The 23,451-nt window shown below is 45.8% G+C and overlaps 1 protein-coding gene and 1 long non-coding RNA gene across 2 annotated transcripts; both read right to left on the reverse strand.

The window, feature by feature from the left end:
* Positions 1-5,385: 5,385 nt before the first annotated feature.
* Positions 5,386-7,291, reverse strand: LOC123448289. The gene is made up of 3 exons (XR_006631652.1): positions 7,099-7,291; positions 6,931-7,022; positions 5,386-5,696 (listed from the first exon to the last, which is right to left on the reverse strand). It is a non-coding gene; the product is annotated as an uncharacterized LOC123448289 (long non-coding RNA).
* Positions 7,292-14,731: 7,440 nt separating this feature from the next.
* Positions 14,732-16,299, reverse strand: LOC123417325 (putative cyclin-dependent kinase F-2). Its single transcript, XM_045106893.1, has one exon. It carries the CDS (start codon positions 16,123-16,125, stop codon positions 15,139-15,141), a length of 987 nt encoding a protein of 328 aa, XP_044962828.1. The 5' UTR covers positions 16,126-16,299; the 3' UTR covers positions 14,732-15,138.
* Between the last annotated feature and the right edge of the window lie 7,152 nt (positions 16,300-23,451).

Genomic DNA, 23,451 nt, shown 5'->3' on the forward strand with positions numbered 1-23,451 from the left:
AGCTCCTCGCCGGAGGTACCCCGCCGCCGGCCGCCACCAGGAAACGCGCCCCCGCGCGCTGCCGCGCCGTCCCCGCTGGCCGTCCTCCGCCCGCCTGCGTGCCCGCCGCCCTCGGCCCCCGGATCCGGTCCCCTCCGGCCGCCACCCGTCGCCTGCCGCGTTGGTCGCCGGCCCAGTCGCCCCTCATCGCCGGCCGCCATGACCGTTGCAAGAGTTGTCGCGCTGCCGCCTGGGAGCCCCGATCCAGTCGGATCGGGAGGAGCCCCGCCGCCATGCCCCGTTGACCTCCACCTGGGCCGCCTCCCCCGCGTGGGCCTGCCTCCTCGCGGCCCAGCAGCCGCCTCGCCTCTCCTGCGGCCCAGGAACCCGCCGGCCCAGCTCCTCCTCCCCACCAAGCAGGCCGAGAGGCCCCAAGGTGAGCTGCCCGCTAAGCCCCGCCCGAGTGTAATTTTGGAATCCCTCGCCCATGCATGTTGGCCCGTGTAAGGTAGTTTCGGCCCGCGTAGGTTTGCTTAATTTCTGTGACTTAATTCTTTTTCAGTGAATAGGTTATATATCAAACGTACGTAGATTTTAAACCGTTTATCGGTTCGCGACGTGTAGCATATGGATTTCATGTAGTTTCGCGCATAGAATATGATTTTGAAACTTGCATATTTATTTGACGTAGTATTACGTGCCGAATGCTTTGTTTAGCGTGCTGTCCCAATAGGGGAACGTCCGGTATTTATTTTTCACGCGTGTTCGGATAGCCCGAACGCCGTGGTATAAATGTCCATGTTTTAGGGACTATTTTTCCGCGTATTTTAGAGCGGTCTTTGATATTTTTTTGCGTGTAGGGATTTGCCGTTAGTTTATTTTTTGTTCGTGTCTAGGTTTATTTCTCCCGCATTATTGTGTGGCTATATTTGGTGTTGCAAACCCCACATATTTTATATATTTCCGGGGTAGAAAAATCCCATGGATTTTTCTGTGCAATTAGTTTTAGCTTTTGAGGAAGTTAGTTCGCGCGATATTTTGCTGTGATGCCCTCTTGTTTAATTCGTAAGATTTATTCCGCGCCCCGTTTGAATTAGTTGTCAACTAGGGAGTTGATCTCGGATGCTTTGTTTAGCCCCTGTTATTTTTGGTTGCAATAGAAATGTATGTTTAGGTGTGTTTTGCTTGCTCTCAAGTTGCTAGAAATAGTGCTGATTTGGAGGAGCTGAAATATTTCTAAGTCTGGAATCTGTTATATTTTGTTGATGTCTTGTCTTGCTTGCATCTTGTGATCTGTAGCTCTTTTGAGGTTGGCCCAATGGAGTTAGTTGTACCCCTTGTGTTTCTCTAGCATGCTGTAAATTTTCATGCCATTTGGAGTCCTGTAGCTATAGGTTTTGCTGCTGTCAATATAGCTTCAGGCTGAAAACTGCACTTTCGTGAGGTGTAATTTTCACTAAGTCTGAAATAGTGTGTGAGATGCCATTTTGTGACTTCTTTCTCTAGTGATCCGTGCTGCCATGCTAGTTGTTGTTAGTTGTTTGTAGTAGTGCTTCTTGCCCTCTTGCGTGCCATGCCTTGCTTGAGCAAATCGGAGTTGTGTATCCGTAGTTGTGGGGCGTAGAATATGCTATGTGGCTGATTTTGGCAGATTGTAGTGTTTTTTTGTTTTGCTCGTAGTTTTCGAACCGTAGCTCCGATTCGATCGTGTCGTACATGAAACTTGCTTAGAATCTCGTGTAGTTTCATGTTCTCTTGTTGTTTGTAAGCTTTGAAGTGCTCGTGACCGTCGTTGCACACATATTGCATTCATGCCATCATATCTTGCGGTGCTTGTATCTTTTGATCGGTAGCTCCGTTGGAGATGTTCTCTATGTGTAGATTGCTTGCCATGACGCGTAGAATCACGTGAACCTATTTGTTTTGCTGTTTAACAACTAATTAAATGCATTAGTTCAGATCTGGACAGAATTGTAAATTAACATGTGAGGTCGTCTCGGAGGTGCTATATGTCGTTTCCGACCTTATTTAAAATGTCTAGATAGGTAGTTTAATTTGCGCTCCACCTCTTGCCATGTTTAACCACATTTAATATTGTCGTGTATCTAATCAGGGTAGAACTAAATAATAAACGTGGAGTTTCGTCAATATGCAACTCTTTGCATATTGAACTTCACTTAATGTGTAGTGTTTGATTGTGTGAAATTGTCATTCCGTGACTTGCACGTATTCAGTAGCTCATGCATCATATGCGTAGTGCATCGTGTGGTGAATTTTGTGTGTCGATTTGTGTTTCCGGTTTGCTTCGTCTCGATAGAGTTCCGCAACGTGTCGGATTGTGAGGACCCGTTCGACTACGTCGGTTCGTCTGCTTCACGGAGGCATTCTTCTTCCAAGCGGGATCTCAGGCAAGATGATCATTTCCCCAGATACCATTACTATCATTGCCATGCTAGTATTACCGCTTCTATCGATTATGTCTCGTTGCCTACCACATGTTAAATATCAGCCTTCTCAACAATGCCATGATAACCTTCAACCTGTTCGACCTAGCAAACCACTAATTGGCTATGTTACCGCTTGCTTATCCATGTTGTTAGCATTGCTAGTTGCAGGTGCATATGCTTCCATGTGAAAGCATGGATTTCTTGTTATATCACCATATTAATGCTATTTAAATTAATGCACCTATATACTTGGTAAAAGGTGGAAGGCTCGGCCTTTCTAGCCTGGTGTTTTGTTCCACCTTTGCCCCCTTAGTTTCGGCTACCGGTGTTATGTTCCATAATTGAGCGCTCCTAACACGGTCGGGGTTGTTATGGGGACCCCCTTGATAATTCGTTTTAGATTAAAGCTGGTTTGGCAAGGCCCAACATTGGTTTTACATTTGCCCAACATAATAATTCTGTTAAATTGAAATGCATAGGGAGTTAGCGCTACCCGAGGAGTAATTTTACATAAACAGGGGGGCCAGTGCTGATGGTGTTGGTCCCAAACGGTCTGCCTGCGGGGCCACCACGGGGAAACCCGAGGTTTGGCACCCGTAGCTAGTTCCATCCGTCGTGTCCTGAGAACGAGATACGCGGCTCCTATCGGGTTCGTCGACACGTCGGGCGGCCTTGCTGGATTAGTTTTACCTTTGACAAGATATCTTGTGCATCGGGATTCCGGTGATGCTTTGGGTAATCTCAGAGTTGAGGTTTTCCACTAGGGAATCCGACGAGATCGCGAGCTTCGTGATTGAGGATTTCTATGCGGCTTGTGGTAATTTGTGATGGACTAGTTGAAGCACCCCTGCAGGGTTAAATCTTTCGGAAAGCCGTGCCCGCGGTTATGTGGCAACGTGGAAACTTTGTTTAACACTGGTTGTAGATAACTTGAAGTTAACTTAACTAAAACTTGCCAACTGTGTGCGTAACCGTGACTGTCTCTTTCGTGAGTTCTTTCTCCGATCGAGGACACGGTGGGGTTATGTCTGACATAGGTAGGTGTTCAGGATCATTCATTTGATCATCTGTAGTTCACGTCCGCTATGCGTAGATCTTCCCCCTCTTCTTGTACTCGTAAGTTAGCCACCAAATAAATGCTTAGCCGCTGCTGCAACCTCACCACTTAACCATACCTCACCCATTAAGCTTTGCTAGTCTTGATACCTTTGGAAATGAGATTGCTGGGTCCCTTGTGGCTCACGGATTACTACAACACCAGTTGCAGGTACAGGTAAAGATTACTTGTCGCGAGCGCGTTGATTGCTCATTTGGAGTTGCCTCTTCTTCTTCTTCTTCATCGATCTATGATGGGTTCCAGGCCGGCAGCCTGGGATAGCAAGGATGGACGTCGTTCTTCTTTTGTCGTTTGTTTTCGTCCGTAGTCGGACCCTGCTCTTTCTCTTGATGATTATGTAATGTACTGATGTGACTCTGATGTAGCTTGTGGCGAGTGTAAGCCAACTCTGTATATATATCTCCTCTTTTCAGTACATGTATTGTAACGATATCCATTCTTGCGACAGGACGAGATGCGCTTCTATCCCTGACGAGGCCTTCGTGCCAAATTGAAGATAGGGTCGCATCTTGGGCGTGACACTAGTGTTGCTGAAAATAGATGTATCTAAATATATTTCAGTGTTAGATGTGCGTTTGAGTGTCAACTGATATGTATTGAGCGGCTTATTTTCTACTAGTAAAAGTGCCAGTGCGTTGCACCGGGTTAGGTTAATGATATTTGGATCACGAATTTTGTATGTGAAAAGCTCCGTCCTCACTCTTTGTCGACATCTACTTGAGCTCCACATCGTCATCGAAGTGCAAGTAGAGATGCAAACATATGAACTTTCATACAAATAGAGTGAAACTTCACACCGATTGGTCATATAGTTACCACAAGACCATCATGAGAGTTTTACTTATATTATCTCTACAAACAACATGAACGAAGAAAAGAGACACACATTGATGCCAGTGTGAGCAGACTCCTCACTGGACCACAGCCCGTACCCCCCTCGCGTCACTCCTGTGGCGACCGAAAGATCATCACACCCCATAACCTATTACACGAGTAGTTGTTTGATTTATGTCTCACATTAAACAGATAAAATGTTTCTGTTCACATGAGCAAACGGCTAGAATAAACCTCATTAAAATAGCATGAGTGATTTATTCAAGGGCAAATAGTAGCTAAAACAAATACTACTGGCGGAAGAACAAGAAATAAGGAAATGGAGAGATTATACTTGTGAGTGCACGAAAGATTATTCCAAAGGAAGTACTTTCTTTTAGCCAATCGCTCAAAGCAAAAGATTAGTGCAATGGGTAAGAAGTACACAGCTTCACAGAATATCTAGTTTTTGTAAATCATGTGCTCTACAAATTTCTGAAATGTGCCACTATAATTGTACAAAAATCTTGCTTTTGAAATTTGCCACTGTAATTGTACAAAAATCTTGCCATTGAAATCTGCCAAACTGTCCACATAAGTTCTTCACTTCGGTCATAACCCAATTGATGAAAATAAGAAACTCTGCTAGTTGCATATCTTTTAAGGCAAGAAAATAATTAATAATTACACCTCTCTGTAGTCAGTATTTTCATTCAATTGGGTTTCTGCACCAGTGTCTACTCATTCACAATATACATACAAATTTAGATAGCAGAACATTGTAGATCAGTAGGAAATTTTCATGGTAAAATTCATGTCAACAAAAAGAACATGCATAGAGCCATCGTGAGATTTGGGGCCACAAAAGTAGTAAGGAAAAGGAAGAAACAAACGAACATAAGGACATTTTTGCTCGGTAGTACTCGCTGATCCGTGCTGAAGAGAAAGACACGAGACTGGACAGAGAAGCGCTGCTCTATGTTGTGAACACACCCATCAGTTCATAAAGGGCACCATCCTCGAGCAAAATCAACTGAAAAAATTGACGTCAAAAAGAGAGGAGTATATCTTCTAAACTCAAATTATAGCTACAACAAAACAATGCTCGGCCTTCTCAAGCAAGGGCAAAATTCAGAGATGTACGTACTGAGGAGGTGTTCAAGTTGAGCAGACGCGAGGTACTGGATGTCAAGGGGTACAGTCAAGGGGTACAAGGATGTACATCATCGGCGGCGCTGGGGATTTGGCCGTTGCTGATGAAAGTATGACGTCTCTGCTCTCAAACACCACCAGATGGTGGTAAAACTTCAGTAGTAGAGAGGACACCCAACCGAGAACATCTAAAAAAACACAAATCGTTAATTCACTCTAGTTTATTTTTGATAGGAAAAATAAGCAATAGTGTTGTAAAATAAAAGGAATTGTCAGATTCAGTAGCTTCATATGAGAAACCGAATGGACAGACAAACGACGGTACTCAATAATCAAGTGGGTAAGATACACACACAGATTAAATATTATTTTACTAAAAGAATATTTTGCTTTTGAAACTACTCCTGTTGGGTCAAATGGTGACATATGTTTGAATCTGGGGGATTAAATAGATCTTTGGCATGCTGCCCTTAACAAGGATTATTTTGTGTATTTCTATCTAACTACTCTTGAGAGTCAAAAAACAGGAAGAAAGATAACACGTTGACCAGGAGGATGCAAGCTAAGCCAGTAGAGCACTGAACCTAGAGTCCATGAATATCATGGTGCATTGCATTTGGAAACTACAATAATTAAGATGACAGATATAACATAATTTATTTCTTGTTGGCAGAAAATAATGCAGATGCCATAGTAACCAGAAATTCGACACGTAATTTGCTAAAAATATATTCATATAGAACCTCGGATCCAAATGCAAGGGTGTAAAATCACTAAAATTCAAATGGAGTTCACATAATATAAACCCGATTTAAACAAATCTTAGAAAGCACACCCAATTCATATCAAATTCCAGTTTTGATCTATTTGCCTGGGTACAGGGGTTATTCTGAATGTTTTCCTAGTGGTCGTTTCTGTTTTCGAAAAAGGGCGTCTCCTCAATGCGTCAAGTGTTTTCCAAAACGATGGTAACCAGCAATATTAATGTTTCTGGTTACCAGCATCTTAGTGTTGCTTTTATAATGTGAAGTTATCAATCTCAATATATGTAGTATGGAGTTCTACAACCGGAAATATACATGTTATTATGTATTTGATTCGCGCATAAATATTCAGAGATAGTTCAGTGCATCATCCAAGAATCTCTTGTTGGCAGAAAATAATTGAGTTTTAACTTTATTCTTGTTTAGTTTGGTGCCCGTCATGCCACTTTAGGCTCTTAGGTGAAGCTGAACAAAAAAATACTTGATTAGCATGTTTCTTTTAACTTTATTCTTGTTTTTCTTTGCCTTTTCCTATACATAACAGTTTTCTGTAAATCTCAAAGCAAATGAAGGGAGAATCCTACACACGTTGAGTCCAAGGAAAAAACATGCCTCTTAATGAACAGAGTAGAGGGAAGTGGACAACCAAATGAATTACCTTTAGTCGGACTCGTGGGCGATCCGTTCTTGAGCTTAGGAACGCTCTTCGATCGCTTGAGCTTCCAATCCATGCTGACCTGTATTCAACTTCTGGGAGAAGAATTTGAACTCAGGGTTCCTGTGTACCCCCTTATGAACAAACAGGTGGCCGAAGCTGACGAAATACCTGCGGTGGCGGTGGTCGCCTCGCCTCCTTGAACGCAGGTGGGCGGCGGCGGTCGCCTACGTGGCAGCGGCGCAGGGCGGCGCAGGTGGGAGGCGACGCTGGGCCCTACGGTGGCGGTGGTCGCCTCGCCTCCGTGAACGGCATGACAAGGTGGGGCAGCGGCGACTGTTGCCCCCTTAGCTACGACGCAGCTGGCAGCGAGGTTGGGCGGCGCAAGTGGTGCCGACGGCCGGCGAACATCGGATCGACCGTCGCCGGCGTCGGGCGGGGCAGGAGGTGGCGGCGCGCTGGAGGTTGAGATTGGATCGGGAGGTGTGTGCGACTGCTTTTTTTTTCGCATGTACCGCTTCGTTGACTTGTTTTGGTTAAGGACTGCGTGTTGAATAGCAAAAACATGAGGGGCTTTTTTGTAAAAGCGCCATGACGGACGACAGAAGCCGTTTCTGCTTTATTATTAGGAAGAGAATAAAAAATAGATTGTGCATCATTATGATGCAGTGGTCATGGACGCTTCTTTTAGAGCGGCAATGTAAGAAACATTTTTGTTTTAGAGACGTCGAAGCAAATGACATGTACTTGTACATTTAGGGGTTAGAAATGCAAACGACCGTTCTGAGGGACCGTGAGAATAGGAAAAACAGTAAACCAGAGATGTCATCAGAATGGTCGACGGTGTCTTCACCGGACTTATACTTGGGCATATGTCGGGCCGGGCCGAGCTTCGGACTGGGCCAAAAAAGCTCAATGCTGAAAAATCCAGAACCAAGCCTAAAAAAGCCCGATTTGGCCCAATCCAGCCCGGCTATGGCTAATCACGTTTTTACTGGCCCAGCCCGACCGTCAGGTTCATTTTTCAGGCCTGACCCCGGCCCAACCCGGGTTTTTTCGGGCCCGGCTGCCATGGCCAGGTCTACACCGGACACAGCTGCAGCATTCGTTCTACGGAGCGCGTGGCATGCAGTGAGCAGCCCGGGTTCGCAGGGGCAGCGTTGGGTGAAGAGCGGCAGTGATGCGGCTCGTCAGGTCGCGAGGGTGGCTGCGGCCGCCGCATGGACCAGCTCGCCTCGCCGGGGTGAAGAGCGGCAACAACATCGCGTGGACGAATTGACGACGGGCATCATCATGCGATTGTGGGTACCAGCTGGGTCGCGCGTCGGGTCGGGACCCGTCGTCGACGAGGCCACGAGGCGGCGTGCCGGGCTCGTGGAAGTCGCGCGTGGTTTTGCCGGAGTCTAGCTGGGATCACACGGGATGCACGGTGGACACACATGGTTCATTCTCGTAGCACTGGGATCAGTCCAACTTGAGCCGGGACGGGAGACGTAGACATCGTGGCCGGAGTCCAGATGGCCACACCGAGGACAAATTCACGGTTTTAATCTTTTTGTTAACTTTAATTCAATCTGATTTCGTTTGTAAAAAAATTGAATTTGACCTTTTTGTTATTGTCATCGGCTGTGAGATAGGCATACACCTTCTATCACCACAGACAGTGACGGTAGGGGTCGAGTTAATGCGGATGGTTCCTTCGGGTCAACGGAGTCAAATGACCTTACGATAATGTTTGTTGCAATCTTTCATCACAACAACGGCTCTGTTCCAGAATCTTGACCCTGAAGACACGACAGTACATCGATGCTATGCTTATGCAACATAATCCCAGTTGTAAAAAAAAACTATAATGAGACTTTAATTGCAAAAAAAATCTGCAACACGACCTCCATTGCAAAAAAAAAATCTACAACAAGATCGTAGATGTAGAAAAATTGCAACAAGACCAAAGTTGCAAAAATAGAGAAACTGCTCTATCGCTCGATGCGCCAAACCTGACAGCTCGCGAGCCAAATGTACACAAACAATGCAAAAGATTTCCTACTTATTATGTATACCATGCCGGTCTAAACTAAACTTCGTCCTCGCAGATGTCCACAACGTCCGTGTTGGGTGCCGGGTAGTTGGGCGCGTCGAAGGGCTCCGGCTCCTCCTCATCCATATACACGAGCATCTAGTCGACGTCCGCTGGTCCTCTGCCTCCGCCTCCTACAAACGACAACGTTTGGTCTCCGTCGTCAATTTTGGCCTGAGGGAATCTAGGATCGCGTGTTGCTTCGACTACAGATCCATGGCCCCAGCATCCCCACGTCATATTCGTACTCCTCCACGGATCCACGGCATCGAGAGGTAGCCCTATGACGATTTGGGCTTCGCGCCTTATCAGGATCTGCTCAAGGGAGCTGCACTCGGCGCTCCGGTGTTAAATACGTTATTCGACGGCTGGGGGCATGGCAACTAGTAGAAAGTGGTGGATGACAAGAGCAAAGTGGTTGACGACCAGCAAAAAATGCCGGCGGATGGAAGGAGAAGAATGTGGATGGGTAGTGTTTCACTGTCAGCTATCGGCTTAAATAGCTAGGCTAAAACACCATGTTGTCGGCCAAAGCGGCCACACGACGACGGAGGAGACACCAGTCCGAATGTTGTGTTTCCGTGCGATTTCGTGTGGGACCCGGTCATTAGTACGTCGTAGCGGACACGACCGGTCGCGTCTGGGCCTCCTGATATTTGCCTCATGTTTGGCTGGATATGACGGGTGCCGGTTAGCCTGGGCATTTGATGTCTGTTTCAAGCGCTCATGTGGGTCCGGTTTTTCTGACCGGTCACTGACCGAGCCATTCGCTTGGGCGTACGAGGCATGTTCGGGTCGTCCGGGTGTTGATGCTCTAGGGGCATCTCCAACAGCGACCCTCAAACCGCGTGCATACGTTCGAACTGCATGGTCCAGACGAGTTTTGCCATCCAACACAGTCATGTATCGGTCTGCTAGACGGTTAGGACGCACTTTCTCCCGTAAAGTGGAGATAAAGTGGGAGGGGGTTTACGGGAGTCCAGACAGGAGCCATGTTGGACTCCGACACCCCTGGCCTACTAAATCCGCCCTTTCGGATCCATTTTCTTCCACTCTGCCACTTCTCACCCTTACTTTGTATCCGCACCCTCCACCTTCGTCGTCGCACATGCATTGTCACACATTCGCAATCAGCATCGACATGCACGCTCGTCTTTTACGACGATGGTGTGCACCTTGGAGCGTTTGCACCCAAGTATACTCTGTCACCCTATCGACGACCTCCATGGCGGTCATCACACCCGGCAGGTCTTTGATCAAATGCCATTGACCTTAATTTTGAATGTCCTGTCGTTTTTACAAAGTAAGAAAGATGGCGGGATACTCGACTACATGGAGGATAAGTTATTGTGCGATGCGTGCTTGGCCGTATCCTTGGATTTCTTAGGGAGAAACTGAGGGGGCCTTCTGGCAGCAGGTGCATGAATCGTGAAAAACGCACGAAAGCACGTTGCGCCTTACGACATGCACATCGTCCATGATCACAATGTGAGGTCATTATCATATCGGTGCTACTCATCCATACCATCGTCACCAAGTTTTTTCATGTCGTTGCTCAGCTGGAGGGAAGGTGTCCATTACACGCGGACGAAAAGAAGATCGTAAGTTTTGCTTCTTTTTCCTCAACTTGTTGATTGAATCATTCACTCATTCAATGTTGTTCTACATATTGTGTAGCTCGTACGCATTGTCGTGATGTACCCCATAAAATAGGGGCAGCTATTTAGAGAATCTATAGTCGGACCCCAAATACCCCCCTCAAACGCGCGAAACGCCCTCCTCGTTAGTATCCGGTCAAAAAAGTTGGCCCAGCCGGACCCTTACTTCCTTCCTAAACGTCCGGACTAACCGGCACCCCTTATATTCATCTCAAATGCGAGGACGATATGAGGGTTCGCGGACGCGCCCGGGCACGCCCGGTCAGTCCGCTACGTAGGACGCGAACCCACCCGGACCATCTTTTCTCTTTCCTTATTCATTATTTTCTTTCTCTCTCTTCTTTTCCACCAATAACGTGCAAGTGATCAGACATATGCGGATAAAAATGAGCAGTGTGGCTGCACGGACAAAGGGGCTCAAAACCAACACGCCCGGTCACTGTCCAGGCGCGTACGTGAACGTTTAGGGGTCATATTTGTTAAATGTCGGTGAATACTCACAATATATGCCATGGGTAGGCTAAAGATGGTAGGAACCGAAGTGACACCGGAGGGCGCTGGGGACGAGGTTGGTACAAGCATGGAACGCACGATGTACCCAGGTTCGGGGCTCTTCGTAGAGATAATACCCCTAGTCCTGCCGGAGTGTATGAAGTGTATGGATGGGATTACAAGTTGCTCCTGGAGCTGTATCAGGGAAGAGGAAGGAGGAGCAGACGGCTCGACTCTGCCTCTTCTATGTGGTTGGTGTGTAGGATATGTTGACCGACCCTCTGCATAGAGGGAGGCCGGGGGGTTTTATAGGCGAACCCTACCAGCATACAATATGGATAAAGGGTACAAGAGTGGGACCCGGATGGCAGCCTCGCCGGCTGGCCGGGGGGGGGGGCACGGGGGTCTTGTCTTGTCGCTTGAGGGGCCCGCCGGCTGCGAGGTCTCGTCTGGCTGTGGGACCCGTCGGCTAGCCAATGAGGCTCTCGCGTAAGGTTGACGCAGGACACGTATGGTACGTCCGGCGTCGTCCAGCGAGATTCGTCATGGGCAGACAGTACGGCCGCCTCCACTGTTCCCACACCGAGTGCAGTAATGGAGTGGGAGTTTGACAAGCGACATTGTGCAGGGTGATGGATCAGAGCCGGGGAGGTCAGCGGCGTGGCCGGCGCTGGTATCTGCCGTGCACTCCGATCCAGTACCTTTGCTGACGCGTAGCCACCTTTAATCGTAGGGTCTTGTCATGACCTACGATATGATGTGACTTGTGATCCCCAGCCGGCTAACCAGTCTCGCTGTAGATAAGGTTATCCCCCCGACAATCTCGTTGTAGATGCTCCTACTATTACGTACACATACTGTTGAATGAAGCTGAAGGGATAGTATTTGTGGGATGACCTAATCCATTGTTGAAAAATTTATAGGATATCGTATTTAAGACAATGTTATACTAGACTTATTTACATGCTATGTATAGATTATTTGTGTTATTTTTATCTAATTTTTAATAAATATCAGCCGCTTTGCATACATTTAATTCGTTATGTATAAATCCGACTTGAAATGCATGCAGGCAACGTTCCGGCGTGGATGTGAGCAAATTTGCGGGAGATGACCTACCTGCGAGTCTAGCTGGGTGTGCTATCGCAGCGTGTATGCTTGCGGCTTCAGAAATGGGCCCCTTTATCAAATTGGGACAGATTTGAAGCAAGCAGGACAGTTTTTACGGACGTGAAGATTCGTCCATGAGAGTTTTGTTGTTTTGTTTAGAGTATATATGGCCGGACCCTTAAACCCGTTTCAAATGTTCGGGCAGGTCGTTTAATCATTGACCGGTCATAAAAAATTGATCCAGTCGCCTTTTTTATATCGATTTCAAACGTTCGGACTAACCGGCAACCCGTTGTTCTGGTTTGGCACTACGAAACCCAGTATTTACTGTCATGTCATCGGCATCGCCAGCTGATACGACGCTTGTTTTTGTTTTTCCTCGGCTTGTCGTTTTCGTCTCGAACTTCGAAGGTTCCACGATCATCCGTGTTGTGAGTGGACCGAGCTAGCTAGTTGTCTTTGCCCGCGCAAAAGCGGGTCACGAGGGAAGTATGGCCGAACATTGTCCTCGGCCTGTCCTGTCCGAGCCGACGAGCCAACCACTCGTCTCAGATGTTTTGCGTGAAAGAGGTTATTGATTAGGTGTCAGGGCAATCCGCAAATTGGTTTTTCTTCGTAAAGAACCGGTTCTAGAACTCTCTGGCTTACTCGCCCGTCTTTTGGACGACATTGCTTAGGTCGGAGGAATCCGGGGGTCGGACGTAGGTCCCTTGGAAATTGGACAGGAAGACTTCTTCGAGCTCTTCCCAGCTTCCGATCGAGTCCTCGCGCAGGCTGTTTAACGAGTGTTGTGTTGGCCCTTTCAACTTGAGGGGCAAGTATTTGATGGCGTGATGATCACCCCGAACTCCCTCACTGGGCAGAGCAACAGGTGTTGGGGGATCAGGGCAGCGGCACTGGGACACCTCCCGACGGCGACGACCCGTGCGGGCTGGTCGAGCGGGGCGGCGTGAAGGGGAGGGGGGTGAAGGGCGGGGCAAGCAGGCGCAGGCAGGGCTGAGCGGGGACGGTATGAAGGAGGCGTCAGGCAGGGCGGCGGAGGCGGAGGGAAATTGTGGTGCGGATGGGCGGACAGTTGGCGAAGTGGACGTGTGTGTTAGTGTCAACGAAGATTCTTTTTTCGTTAACAATGATTTTAGACAAGTGATGATACGATTAGATGGCTGGGATTGCGAGTTGGTTCTGTTTTTTCTTCATTTTTAGGGGTACTAGATGCATCGTTGTGTGGCTACGCTATTGGCTGCAGGGTTCGTTCTACGGAGCGTGAGACGTGCAGTGAGCAACCCGGGTTCGCACTTCGCAGGACAAGTTACGGGGGCTTGCCGTTCTTCATGTCACGAGGGTGGCCGCGACCGTCGCACGGAGCGGCTCGCCCGGTTGCGTGTGGGAACAACATTACGTGGAGCGGCGACCGGCGAAATCAAGCATCATCATGTGATTATGAGACCGACTGGGTTGCGCATCGGGACGGCGTCGACGAGGCCACGAGTGGGGATTTTTTTTGCCCTTTTGCCGTAAAAAGTTTTAGAATTGGCCTTAATTTAAAAAATAAATCAAATCTGATTTTTTCGATGACGTCAACATCCATGACATCTGGTTTGCATGTGAGACGTCAAGGTCCCTGACGTCTGGTACAGGCTGACCTGTTGAGTCTGTGACGTGGCTTGGTACCAGACGTCGGGGGCCCGGCCGTCTGGTCCTGAACCAGACGCGAAGGATCTAACGTCTGATATCAAAGCCAAGGATCCTAACGTCTGCATGACGTGTCACATATTATTAAAAAAAAATATGATTTGCTGGAACCAAACGCCAAGAATCCTGACGTTTGTATAACGTGACACATATTATAAAAAAAGATTTGTGTGATTTGCTGGAACCAAACGTCAAGGTTTCTTGCGTTTGATACCACAGATCAGGATTCTGGTGTCTGTTCCTTTACCGCGTCAGAGATTCAACAGATCAGGCATTATGCATGTGTGTAACATACAACAAAACCAGACTTCAACGATATTGACGTCATTAAAAAAGTTAGATTTGATTTTTATTTAGAATAAAATCAATTCCGGAATTTGTTATGATAAATGCTGAATACAAAAAATCTATCCACGAGGCGGCGTGCCGGGCCCGTGGAAATCGTGCGTGGTTTTGCCGGGGTCGACACACACACGGTGGACTTGGCGTTTAGTACTGCTTCACTTTCGTAGCGATGGGACCAACTTCAGCCGGGACGGGACGGGAGACGTACGTACGTGGCCGACGTCCTGATGGCCACACCGACGGGCGACGGCCGACGTCTCTGGACACCACAGGCAGGACCATCTCTGAGCCTCTGAGCCTGACGCTCTGGCCATACTAGGTTTCCGAAAATTTATTCTTGTCGGCAAGTATATCTGTACGCGTGCGTGGCGTTCGGGTGTAACTACCAGTCTGGGTCAGGGTGTGCTATCACAGTACGTAAGCTTGCAGCTTCTGAAATTGGTCATTTTATCAAATCGGGACAGAGTTCAAGCAACCACAACCAGCACAGTTTTCACGGACGTGAAGATTCGTCCACGATGAGAGCTCTGTTGCCACCATTGCTTTGTTTACAGTACAAGTTGCCTCTGCGATCTCTTGCAAGGACAGCATAAATAAGACTATATAAGAGGAGATTAAAAATGATGTGCTAATCAGCAGGCCCCTCGAGGAACTCGTGCCACTTCACCACACCAGACCAGCTACCCGACCAACCCTAACGGAACTGAGGACGACAGTGCAACGACGCAGGGCAGAGGAGCACCAAAGCCGCCACCAAAACTGTGCACTCGGTCGCCTTTTTCCAGCGAATCTTCGGCTGATTAAAAGAACAATGAATCATGGCGAATCTAGAGTTTTCTATACAACGATCGCGTCAGCAGCGCCGCCGACACGCACCGTGAACCGGCCGCCGCATGATGCGCTGCGAGGCTGGTCGACGTCGGGCGACTCGGCGTCCGTGAACCAGGGCCGCCGGAGCGCCTCCGCGGCGCTGAGCCTCCTGTCCGGCCTGCAGGCCAGCAGCCCGCTGAGCACGTCGAAGCCGGCGGCGGAGAGTGACGGGAACATCTCCCGGAGCCGGCTGGGCGGCCTGCTGCGCTGGCAGAGCGGCGAGCCGGCGCGCGGGAGGCGGCAGAATCCGGGCCAGTCCGTCATGTCGTCCGTGCCCACCGTGTCGAACACCCTGTTCAGCTGGTCCATCTCGGACCTCCCCGGCAGCAGCGGCGCGCCGGCGAGGAGCTCGGCCATGATGCAGCCGAGCGCCCACGTGTCCACCCGCGCGTCGTACTCCGTCGACCCCAGCAGGAGCTCCGGCGCGCGGTACCACAGCGTGACCACGGGCGACGTGTAGGGCTTAGTCGCGGCACGGCCGGCGGCGAAGCGCGACATGCCGAAGTCGCAGATCTTGAGGTCGCCGTGGGCGTCGACGAGGACGTTGTCCGGCTTGAGGTCGCGGTGCAGGACCCCGAGGTCGTGCATCGCCCTGGCGCCGTCCAGCAGCTGCCGCATGAGCCGGCGCGCGTCGGCCTCCGGGAACGGCCGCCCGCGCTCCCGCATGACCTGCGCCACGCTCGGCCCGACGTACTCCATGACCAGGAACGCGCCGCCTGCGCCGTCGCGGTGCGCGGCACGCAGCTCGACGACGGACGGGTGGCCGCGGCACGCCTCGAGGCACGCGGCCTCGCGGAGCAGGTCCTCTGAGAGCTGGCTGCCGTCGTCGTCGCCGAAGCCGCCGCCGCGGAGGCGCTTGACGGCGACGGTGGCGCCGGTGCGGCGGTCCCGGGCCTTGTAGACGACGCCCGAGGCGCCCTCGCCGATCTTCTCGAGCCTCTCGTAGTGCTCCATTGCCGACCGTGGCAGCCGGCGGCGCAGCTGGAGCGGGAGCGCGGGCACGCGCACGTAGTTGAATTGGGTTGGGTGTCTCGCGGCTTGTGCGCGCGGGTAGGTGGCTGGAAATTCGCGAAGGCGCAGTTTATAATGGCGAGTTGCTATCGGTTTGGCGGAGCGCGGAGTGGTACTAGTACGGGTCTACGCTGTCAGGTTAAGCAGCAGTAAGCGCGTTGACTGTTGTAGATATTCACGTGGTTTGTTAGAGTTAGGCAGGGAGTGTGCGGCGGAGCCAACCGACCGACGCTCGCCGCTAGGCTCGGACTGGCAGGTTTATAGTACGAGCGTGACTTCGGAGTAGTTGCGGTGCGAACCACCGGAGCAGGGAGGAAGACGTGGACTCTGTCTACCGCGTGCGGGATGACCAGTAGGCGACGACGGTGGTTCGGCGCAGCAGGTCGAAAGAGCGCGATTGGCGGCGACGGGCTGCCGGCTCTGCTCTCGATCGATTTTTTTTGCTTTTGGGTGCGGCTAGATTTAATAAAGTCTCAATCAAATGATAACATGTAAAAAAGTTTAAAATAATTATACCGATCCTTTCATAAGATCTCATTAACGTAACATCGACTGTCAACTGAGATTTTTAACAATCTTGTTGCTTTCCTTATTTAGTTGGTGTGAGCACATGGGTCATGCATAGTTTCCTTTTTGCGGACCAACACCATATGCTTTATTTAGTTTGGAACACGAATTGAAACACACCAATTTGTTTTTTTTTTCTTTCGCGAGTGAACACACCAACTTGTTAATCCTCCTCTCTCTCTTTTTATCTGTTGATTTCAGTGCAATGGTGTTGCAGTCTCAATCTGAGCCCACGCGATGGTGCATGCGTCGCTTCGGGTATCTTGGGCGATGCTTCATGCATGGTGTGGCTTGCAGCGTTGTGGCTAGCCGGAGCCTCGTTGCAGTGATGTTGGTGGTGCTGGTGCTGGTGGACACAGTTCACAAGGGCGATGTAGTAGTCATTCTTTCCTTTAGTGGAGTCCTCTCGTCGTCGCGACCGGTGGCATGGACTGAAATGGCCTACATCGAGACCTAGCGCCAAATAGGAGGGGTGACACACAAGGGCGTGGAACTGCAGTGAATTGGATTGTAGTGAGAGTTTTTTTTAGGGTAATTTGGTTTTCAACATGTTTCTAAAAGAAAAGAAAGCTAATGATTCTAAAATCAATGTTCTTGTATAAATTTAATGTTTTGTAAACTTGAGAATATTTTTTGTAAAAAATAAACATTTTGTAAATATATCTATAAATATTTTTTACATTTCTGAATATGTGAAACATTTTCAACGTGTGTGAGCATTTTTAAAATTCTAAAGATTTTACAATTTTAAATAAAAGAAAACTTTTTTGAAAGCATGACAATTTCACATGTTGCAAACAATTTGTCTGAAAAATTAGAAAACTAAAAATATTAAAAGAAAGAAAAGCAAATAGGTCAAGATGATAAAAATAAGAAACTGAAACCTTCAGCAGCCAATTGGGCCAGCCCCATAAGTGCAATGCCCATGTGCAGGAGCGGGAGAGGTCGATCGTTTCACGGGAACTATTTATAGCTTTCTGCAAGCGTAGCGTACGTCTCGCCTAGTGACTGCGTATGGGCCCGGCCAAGTAATTGTTTCTGGCAGCCGGTTTTAGGAAGTTTCAATGACTGGTTCGGACTTTTATTAAGAAGCTTCTCCATGTTTTTTTTCCGTTTTTTCTATGTGTGTTTCGGTGTTGGTTTTCATCGGTTTTTCTTTTGGTTTTTGGTTTTCTGTATTTTTTTCGGGTTTCTTTGTTTTTTTAACCAAATGTCTACATTTTTCAGCGCACATTGTACATTTGTAGTTTACACATAGAACATGTTTTATACACGTTTAACATTATATATATATATATGATGTAGGTATATTTTTTTCAAATGCATGCTTTGAAAATCAAAAATGATTTCCCTCGGTGGAGAGATTTATTGTAGAATGAATGCAAAGAGACAAATAAAGAATTCAAATGATTCACTCGTTTCATTGCAATGTGGGAGACCCACTTATATACAAGATGAAGTGGTGTGTTGGGGAGACACCTTTTCCCCAACAGACACCTCTTGGGAGGCATCTCTCCCATACAATTGATCACATGTTTAATTCTCAACACTCCCCCTTGATCAATTCGTCATCTGTATATTGTAAACTGAAAACTCCTCAAAAAACCCTGTGGGAAAAATTGAGGAGAAACCTTATAATAATAATGCCATCGAAAACTCCTTTAAAACCCAGTGAGAAAAAGATAAGAAGAAACCAATATGGCATACATCCACACTTGTATTTATATTGCCTCGTTTAAAACCTTATATGAGAAACCATCATGGAAAATTCATAAAGGGAAAACGAGTACAACATGAATGATCTGAAGATCACCAACATGTTAAGCTTGGGATTTTACTCCCCGTGAACTTTGCAAACATCAATGTTGCCTCATACCAATTCCACGAACCAGATTCTGGAATATAAACGTTGGTAGAGACATTGTGAATCTCACAATAATTTGTTTGCATATTATTCTCTTGTATTTTTGTAATTTGCGAGGATAAATATAACCCATAAGCAATACAAGTGACATTATCTTGTTAGATAATGATAATTGATTCCAATGAATCTTCACATGATCTCACATGTGACCAGTCATTCTGCAAAAACATGTATATCCTGTCATGTTTCAAACATATTTATGGCACAATGATTATATGAAGTACTCATTTAGAGTCTATTCTGAAGGCTTCCCTCAGAATACTCTTTCATTAAATCCAGTCTTTGATATGGCATTGTTGGGATCAAATTATCAGCCACTATCAGGATATCACACCGTGGTCCCATCTTGATTTTCTCAATGGAATTAATCAAGACCTTTTGTGTCTTGGACATATCTCAAGATATTCCTTACACCAACCATTATACCTTTTACTGGGGATGGACTCTCAATAGATTGCCAACAAATATAGTGTCAGGCCTGACTTACTTTGCAATTTATATGAGTGCTCCAATCCAGGTATAATATGACCATATGTGTCTTTAATAAGATATATCCATATTGAACTTTTTTCAATATTTCTAGATATATGAAGACTGACATACATTTATTCCCGAGGAAATGTGCTCAAGCTATAAACTTAGCACCATTTGGTTTGACCCAAATATCCGTCTCAAAATGATTGTATGTATCTAATATGTCGTGTATAGACATTGATAATAAGATCATCCACATCAATAACATGATGTAGATCCAATTAAGGATATCTTCATGAATACACATCAACAATCATTAGTGTTAGAGTAATCCTTATCAAGGAGTAACTCACTTAGTCGGTTGTAGCACACAACTCTCCGACATATTCAGAGTCATAGGATGGCTTCTGAAGCTTCACACATGTTGCGACTTATCATTGGATTCGGAATATTAAGCCATTTCATGACTTCAATATATATATATATCCAAACTGAATGATCCATGTGAGTATGTAGCCATTACATACATCAACTGTATGGATATGTACTGCCAATTTAGTAACAAAACATAATTCCACTCATACCTAGAAGGTATGCTACATCATAACTGATGTTGTGTCTCTGCGGAAACCCATGTGCTACAAGCCTCGCTTTCTCACCACCTCATCTATTTCGTTTCTGAACGAAAAATCACTTCTCTTCACTACGGAAGATACTTATGAGGAGCAGGTTTTACTATGGTAAACACCTCTCTTTTGATGAGCGAGTTCTACTCTTCTTAATTGCTTCCTTTCATTTGAACCAATATAAGTGTCGACAACACTTTTCATGGATTTTGGTTCAGGGCCCAAAAGGATTTCTGCAATTCTCAAGAAGAAATTTATGTCGACACATGTAGACTTTCAATATACGATTTTCTTGAATTGATATCATTTGTGGGATTCTTGTTATGCCTCTTAACTCCTTATGATTTCCCACAAATACGGAGTCAAGGTGTTTCGATGTCCCAGCACCATAAAAAATGGGTGCACATCGGTGCTGGGCTATGGATGACGCGCATCCTTCAGGTGTCATTCAACGCGAGGTTGGATCACATTTACTGACTGAGGAGACCATTTCCTCTATTTCCACGGAAACATATGAGAACTTAATCCCATGTGACCAGAATTCTCCCCCTCTTGCTCTCATCTGGGGATACGAGTGGTTATTAGGTACCTTCACTCATTCTGGTATGAAAATTCAGTGACACCTTTATCATCAGTAAATGTATATGGCAGATTATTTGCAATATGTTGCAAATTCTCATAATCTGAATCTCTAGTTCAGATTCTCAAGTACGTGGACAAAATGTCTATGTCAGTTCTTTTGCATTTCCTGGCATTCTATGTGGTTCATTTCTCCCCCAATGCGAGAAAATGTCCTTATTGCAAAAGCAATCAGCGTACGAGCTGCAAATAACTCCCTCGCTAGGGTTAAGGTATTTGATGGATTAACAATCATACCACAATTATTCCTCACATAGATCCCAAATATATGTGAAGGTTGTAATGTACGCTGGGGTGGTGATATCGGCGTGCAACCGAATTATCGCAGATGGGAAACACTTCACTGATTTCCACGTACAAACCGTAAGGGGATACGGTATTAAATGCATTTGGTCTAATTTAGAACAAATATGTGGCGTGTGAGACCGCATGTTACCACCAACAAAATGTTGGATCATCACAATTCTGTACCAATGGCCATGCAATTTGACTCTCTTTGACAAGAGATCTAGCCACACCATTTTGGGTAGGTACACAATGTACTCAATATGATCATGGATTTCTCGTGAATCAAGTTCAATGACATTTCCATTCCAATGGAATTATTCCATGCGTAGGATCATTTGCTCGAAATTCGGCAATTTGAGCACTTAATTCAGTAAACACATGGTTTTGTGTGGATGATACATACCTAAGACCATCTTCAAGATGTGTCTACGAATACCATGAAGTACCAAAATAACCCAACCAATGGTTGAATATTTTGCATCATTCTTGAATTGGTTCAAAAATAATGAGTGCCTCATTCAAATTTTAAGGTGAGAGTGCCTTAAAACTAATTCCTCTATGGCACATGCAGTGCACATAAAATCTTACGATTGTCGGGAATATTGCAACTTTGTTGTGGACAATAGAATTAACAATAATTTTTCTAATCGTCCTCATACCAAACTGATAAAGGAGGAAAAATTATTGTGTACGCAACAATATTGAGTACAAACTGATAAAGGAGGAAAAATTATTGTGTACACAACAATATTGAGTATGAAATGATTCATACACTCAATTCCTTACAACTATCATGTCTCGTGGACAAGATGTTGCAAATTATACCACTGTAGTAGTACAATTATGGGCTAATGATATCTTGGGATAACTAGGAGACTAGATAAGATCTCCAAAATATCTTGGGAATGTCATTCCACAAGCATACCATCAATGTAGAGTGGTGCATTCTCCTTCTACTGCACCAGAATATTTTCTGGTTGTTCATTTGAAGTAGAACTTCAAACTTATCCCACTAAACTCATTCGCCTTCTCCAATAAGTCAGTGACATGATTCAACCAAAAACTTAAAAGTTTGGTAATCATTACTACGATATTTCGTACAACCACCTCTTTGACAAACTTGGGAGTTGTCATTGTGATCATCTATTTGAATGACCCATTCTTTTGTGAGATATTCACTCCATTTCTCCTTGTCTCTTTTTTCCACTTTACTTTCAACTCCTCGTGGTTCTCTAACCACATATTTCTTAGTACTAAAAGCACTAGCACGAAGTTCAGGTAATGGTATAACACCCGTTCAGGTGTACGAGATGAATCCTCACAAGAAGTTCATCATATTTTTACCCTGAAATGAAGATGGTATTTCTTTTACCATCGTAGGAGAATGTAAAGTGCAGTAAGGACATACAATCAGATCAAGATCTGAGACTTCCTTATCACATATCCTCAACTTAGTGTTGATTTATAGACAACAGAATTATAAGCATCAATGGACTTGAAGTCCTTAATACAAATGAATACTCATTCGAGTGATGCTTATGGGAACATATCTCTCCTTGAGGTGGTACCAAAAGGGCAAATGGATATTCATCATCCATTAAATAGTTGGTTTGAGAACCAAGACATTGCGATATCACATAAATGCAAATTTGCACATTTCAGGCATTTATAAAATAGCCATGACATTCTCTGCAAGTGGAATTTCTATGGCGACAAGGCCACGGGTCGACAAAATCATTAATGTCAATGACCCATTTTCAATAGTTACTTCCACCTTATGTCATCACATAGCATTTCCTTTCAAAAAAATGTCAGTCATATATTGCATGAAATGCTCATGCATTAATTTACCTTCAGTAAATTAAGTACAATGAGAATGCTATGGCTAAGCACAATCACTATCATGGTGATTCTTAGTGACTCATAGGGTAAGCCTTCCACATGAAGATAATCACCATTATGTGGTGTAGATCTTCAAATTAAATGTAGTCATCTCATAAAGGATAAACCTTTAATTTCCATAAAACACATAGAGGTAATCAACCACCTAGTAGTGTCTCACTCTTATGGATAGTTGCAATCAATCATAGCCTTGACAACCTTATGTTATTTAAAACACATGAAGGTAATTACCACGAAGTGGCATAAACCTCTCAGTTGTGCATGAAATTTAATTCGTTGCTACGACTACATCTCATAAGTTGTGTACTCATGGAAGGTAATCACCAAATTATGCAAGTATTTTGCATAATTATCTTCATAGCATAATATGTAGCATAGTCGCCACTAATGCCTTGGATTCCTCTCCTGATGGAGCATGTGACACTGTAATCACAACCAATGACAAATGCTATGAAATCGATAAGTATTTGGAAAAACATCATGAAGGTAGGCACCAATGGTGTAGGTCTCATAATGATTATGTCATAAGTTTTATGCCTTCACTTTGCTTTGAACACATGGAGATAATCACTACTGAGTAGTGTAGACCTCATTCTTATGGAGCTTCTCACAACCTTATGTTTTAAAACACATTGAAGGTAATCATCACATGGTGGTGTAGACCTCACAGTTGTGAACGAAATATAATTCGTTGCCACAAACGCAATCCATAAGTTGTGTGCAAAATTGAAGGTAGTCATTATGTCGAAGCGACATAATATAGACCTCACAATAACATTAAGTAATCTGCATTTAAGCAGCATCTCTCATTTGTCAATCCCTTGTGACAAATGTAAATTTGACATAACG

The sequence above is a fragment of the Hordeum vulgare genome, chromosome 1H, assembly GCF_904849725.1.
Source record: "Hordeum vulgare subsp. vulgare chromosome 1H, MorexV3_pseudomolecules_assembly, whole genome shotgun sequence".
Lineage (NCBI taxonomy): Eukaryota > Viridiplantae > Streptophyta > Magnoliopsida > Poales > Poaceae > Hordeum > Hordeum vulgare.

Excerpts from the sequence above, each read along its gene's own strand:
- LOC123417325 (XM_045106893.1), bottom strand. The coding sequence starts at position 16,125 with ATGGAGCACTACGAGAGGCTCGAGAAGATCGGCGAGGGCGCCTCGGGC.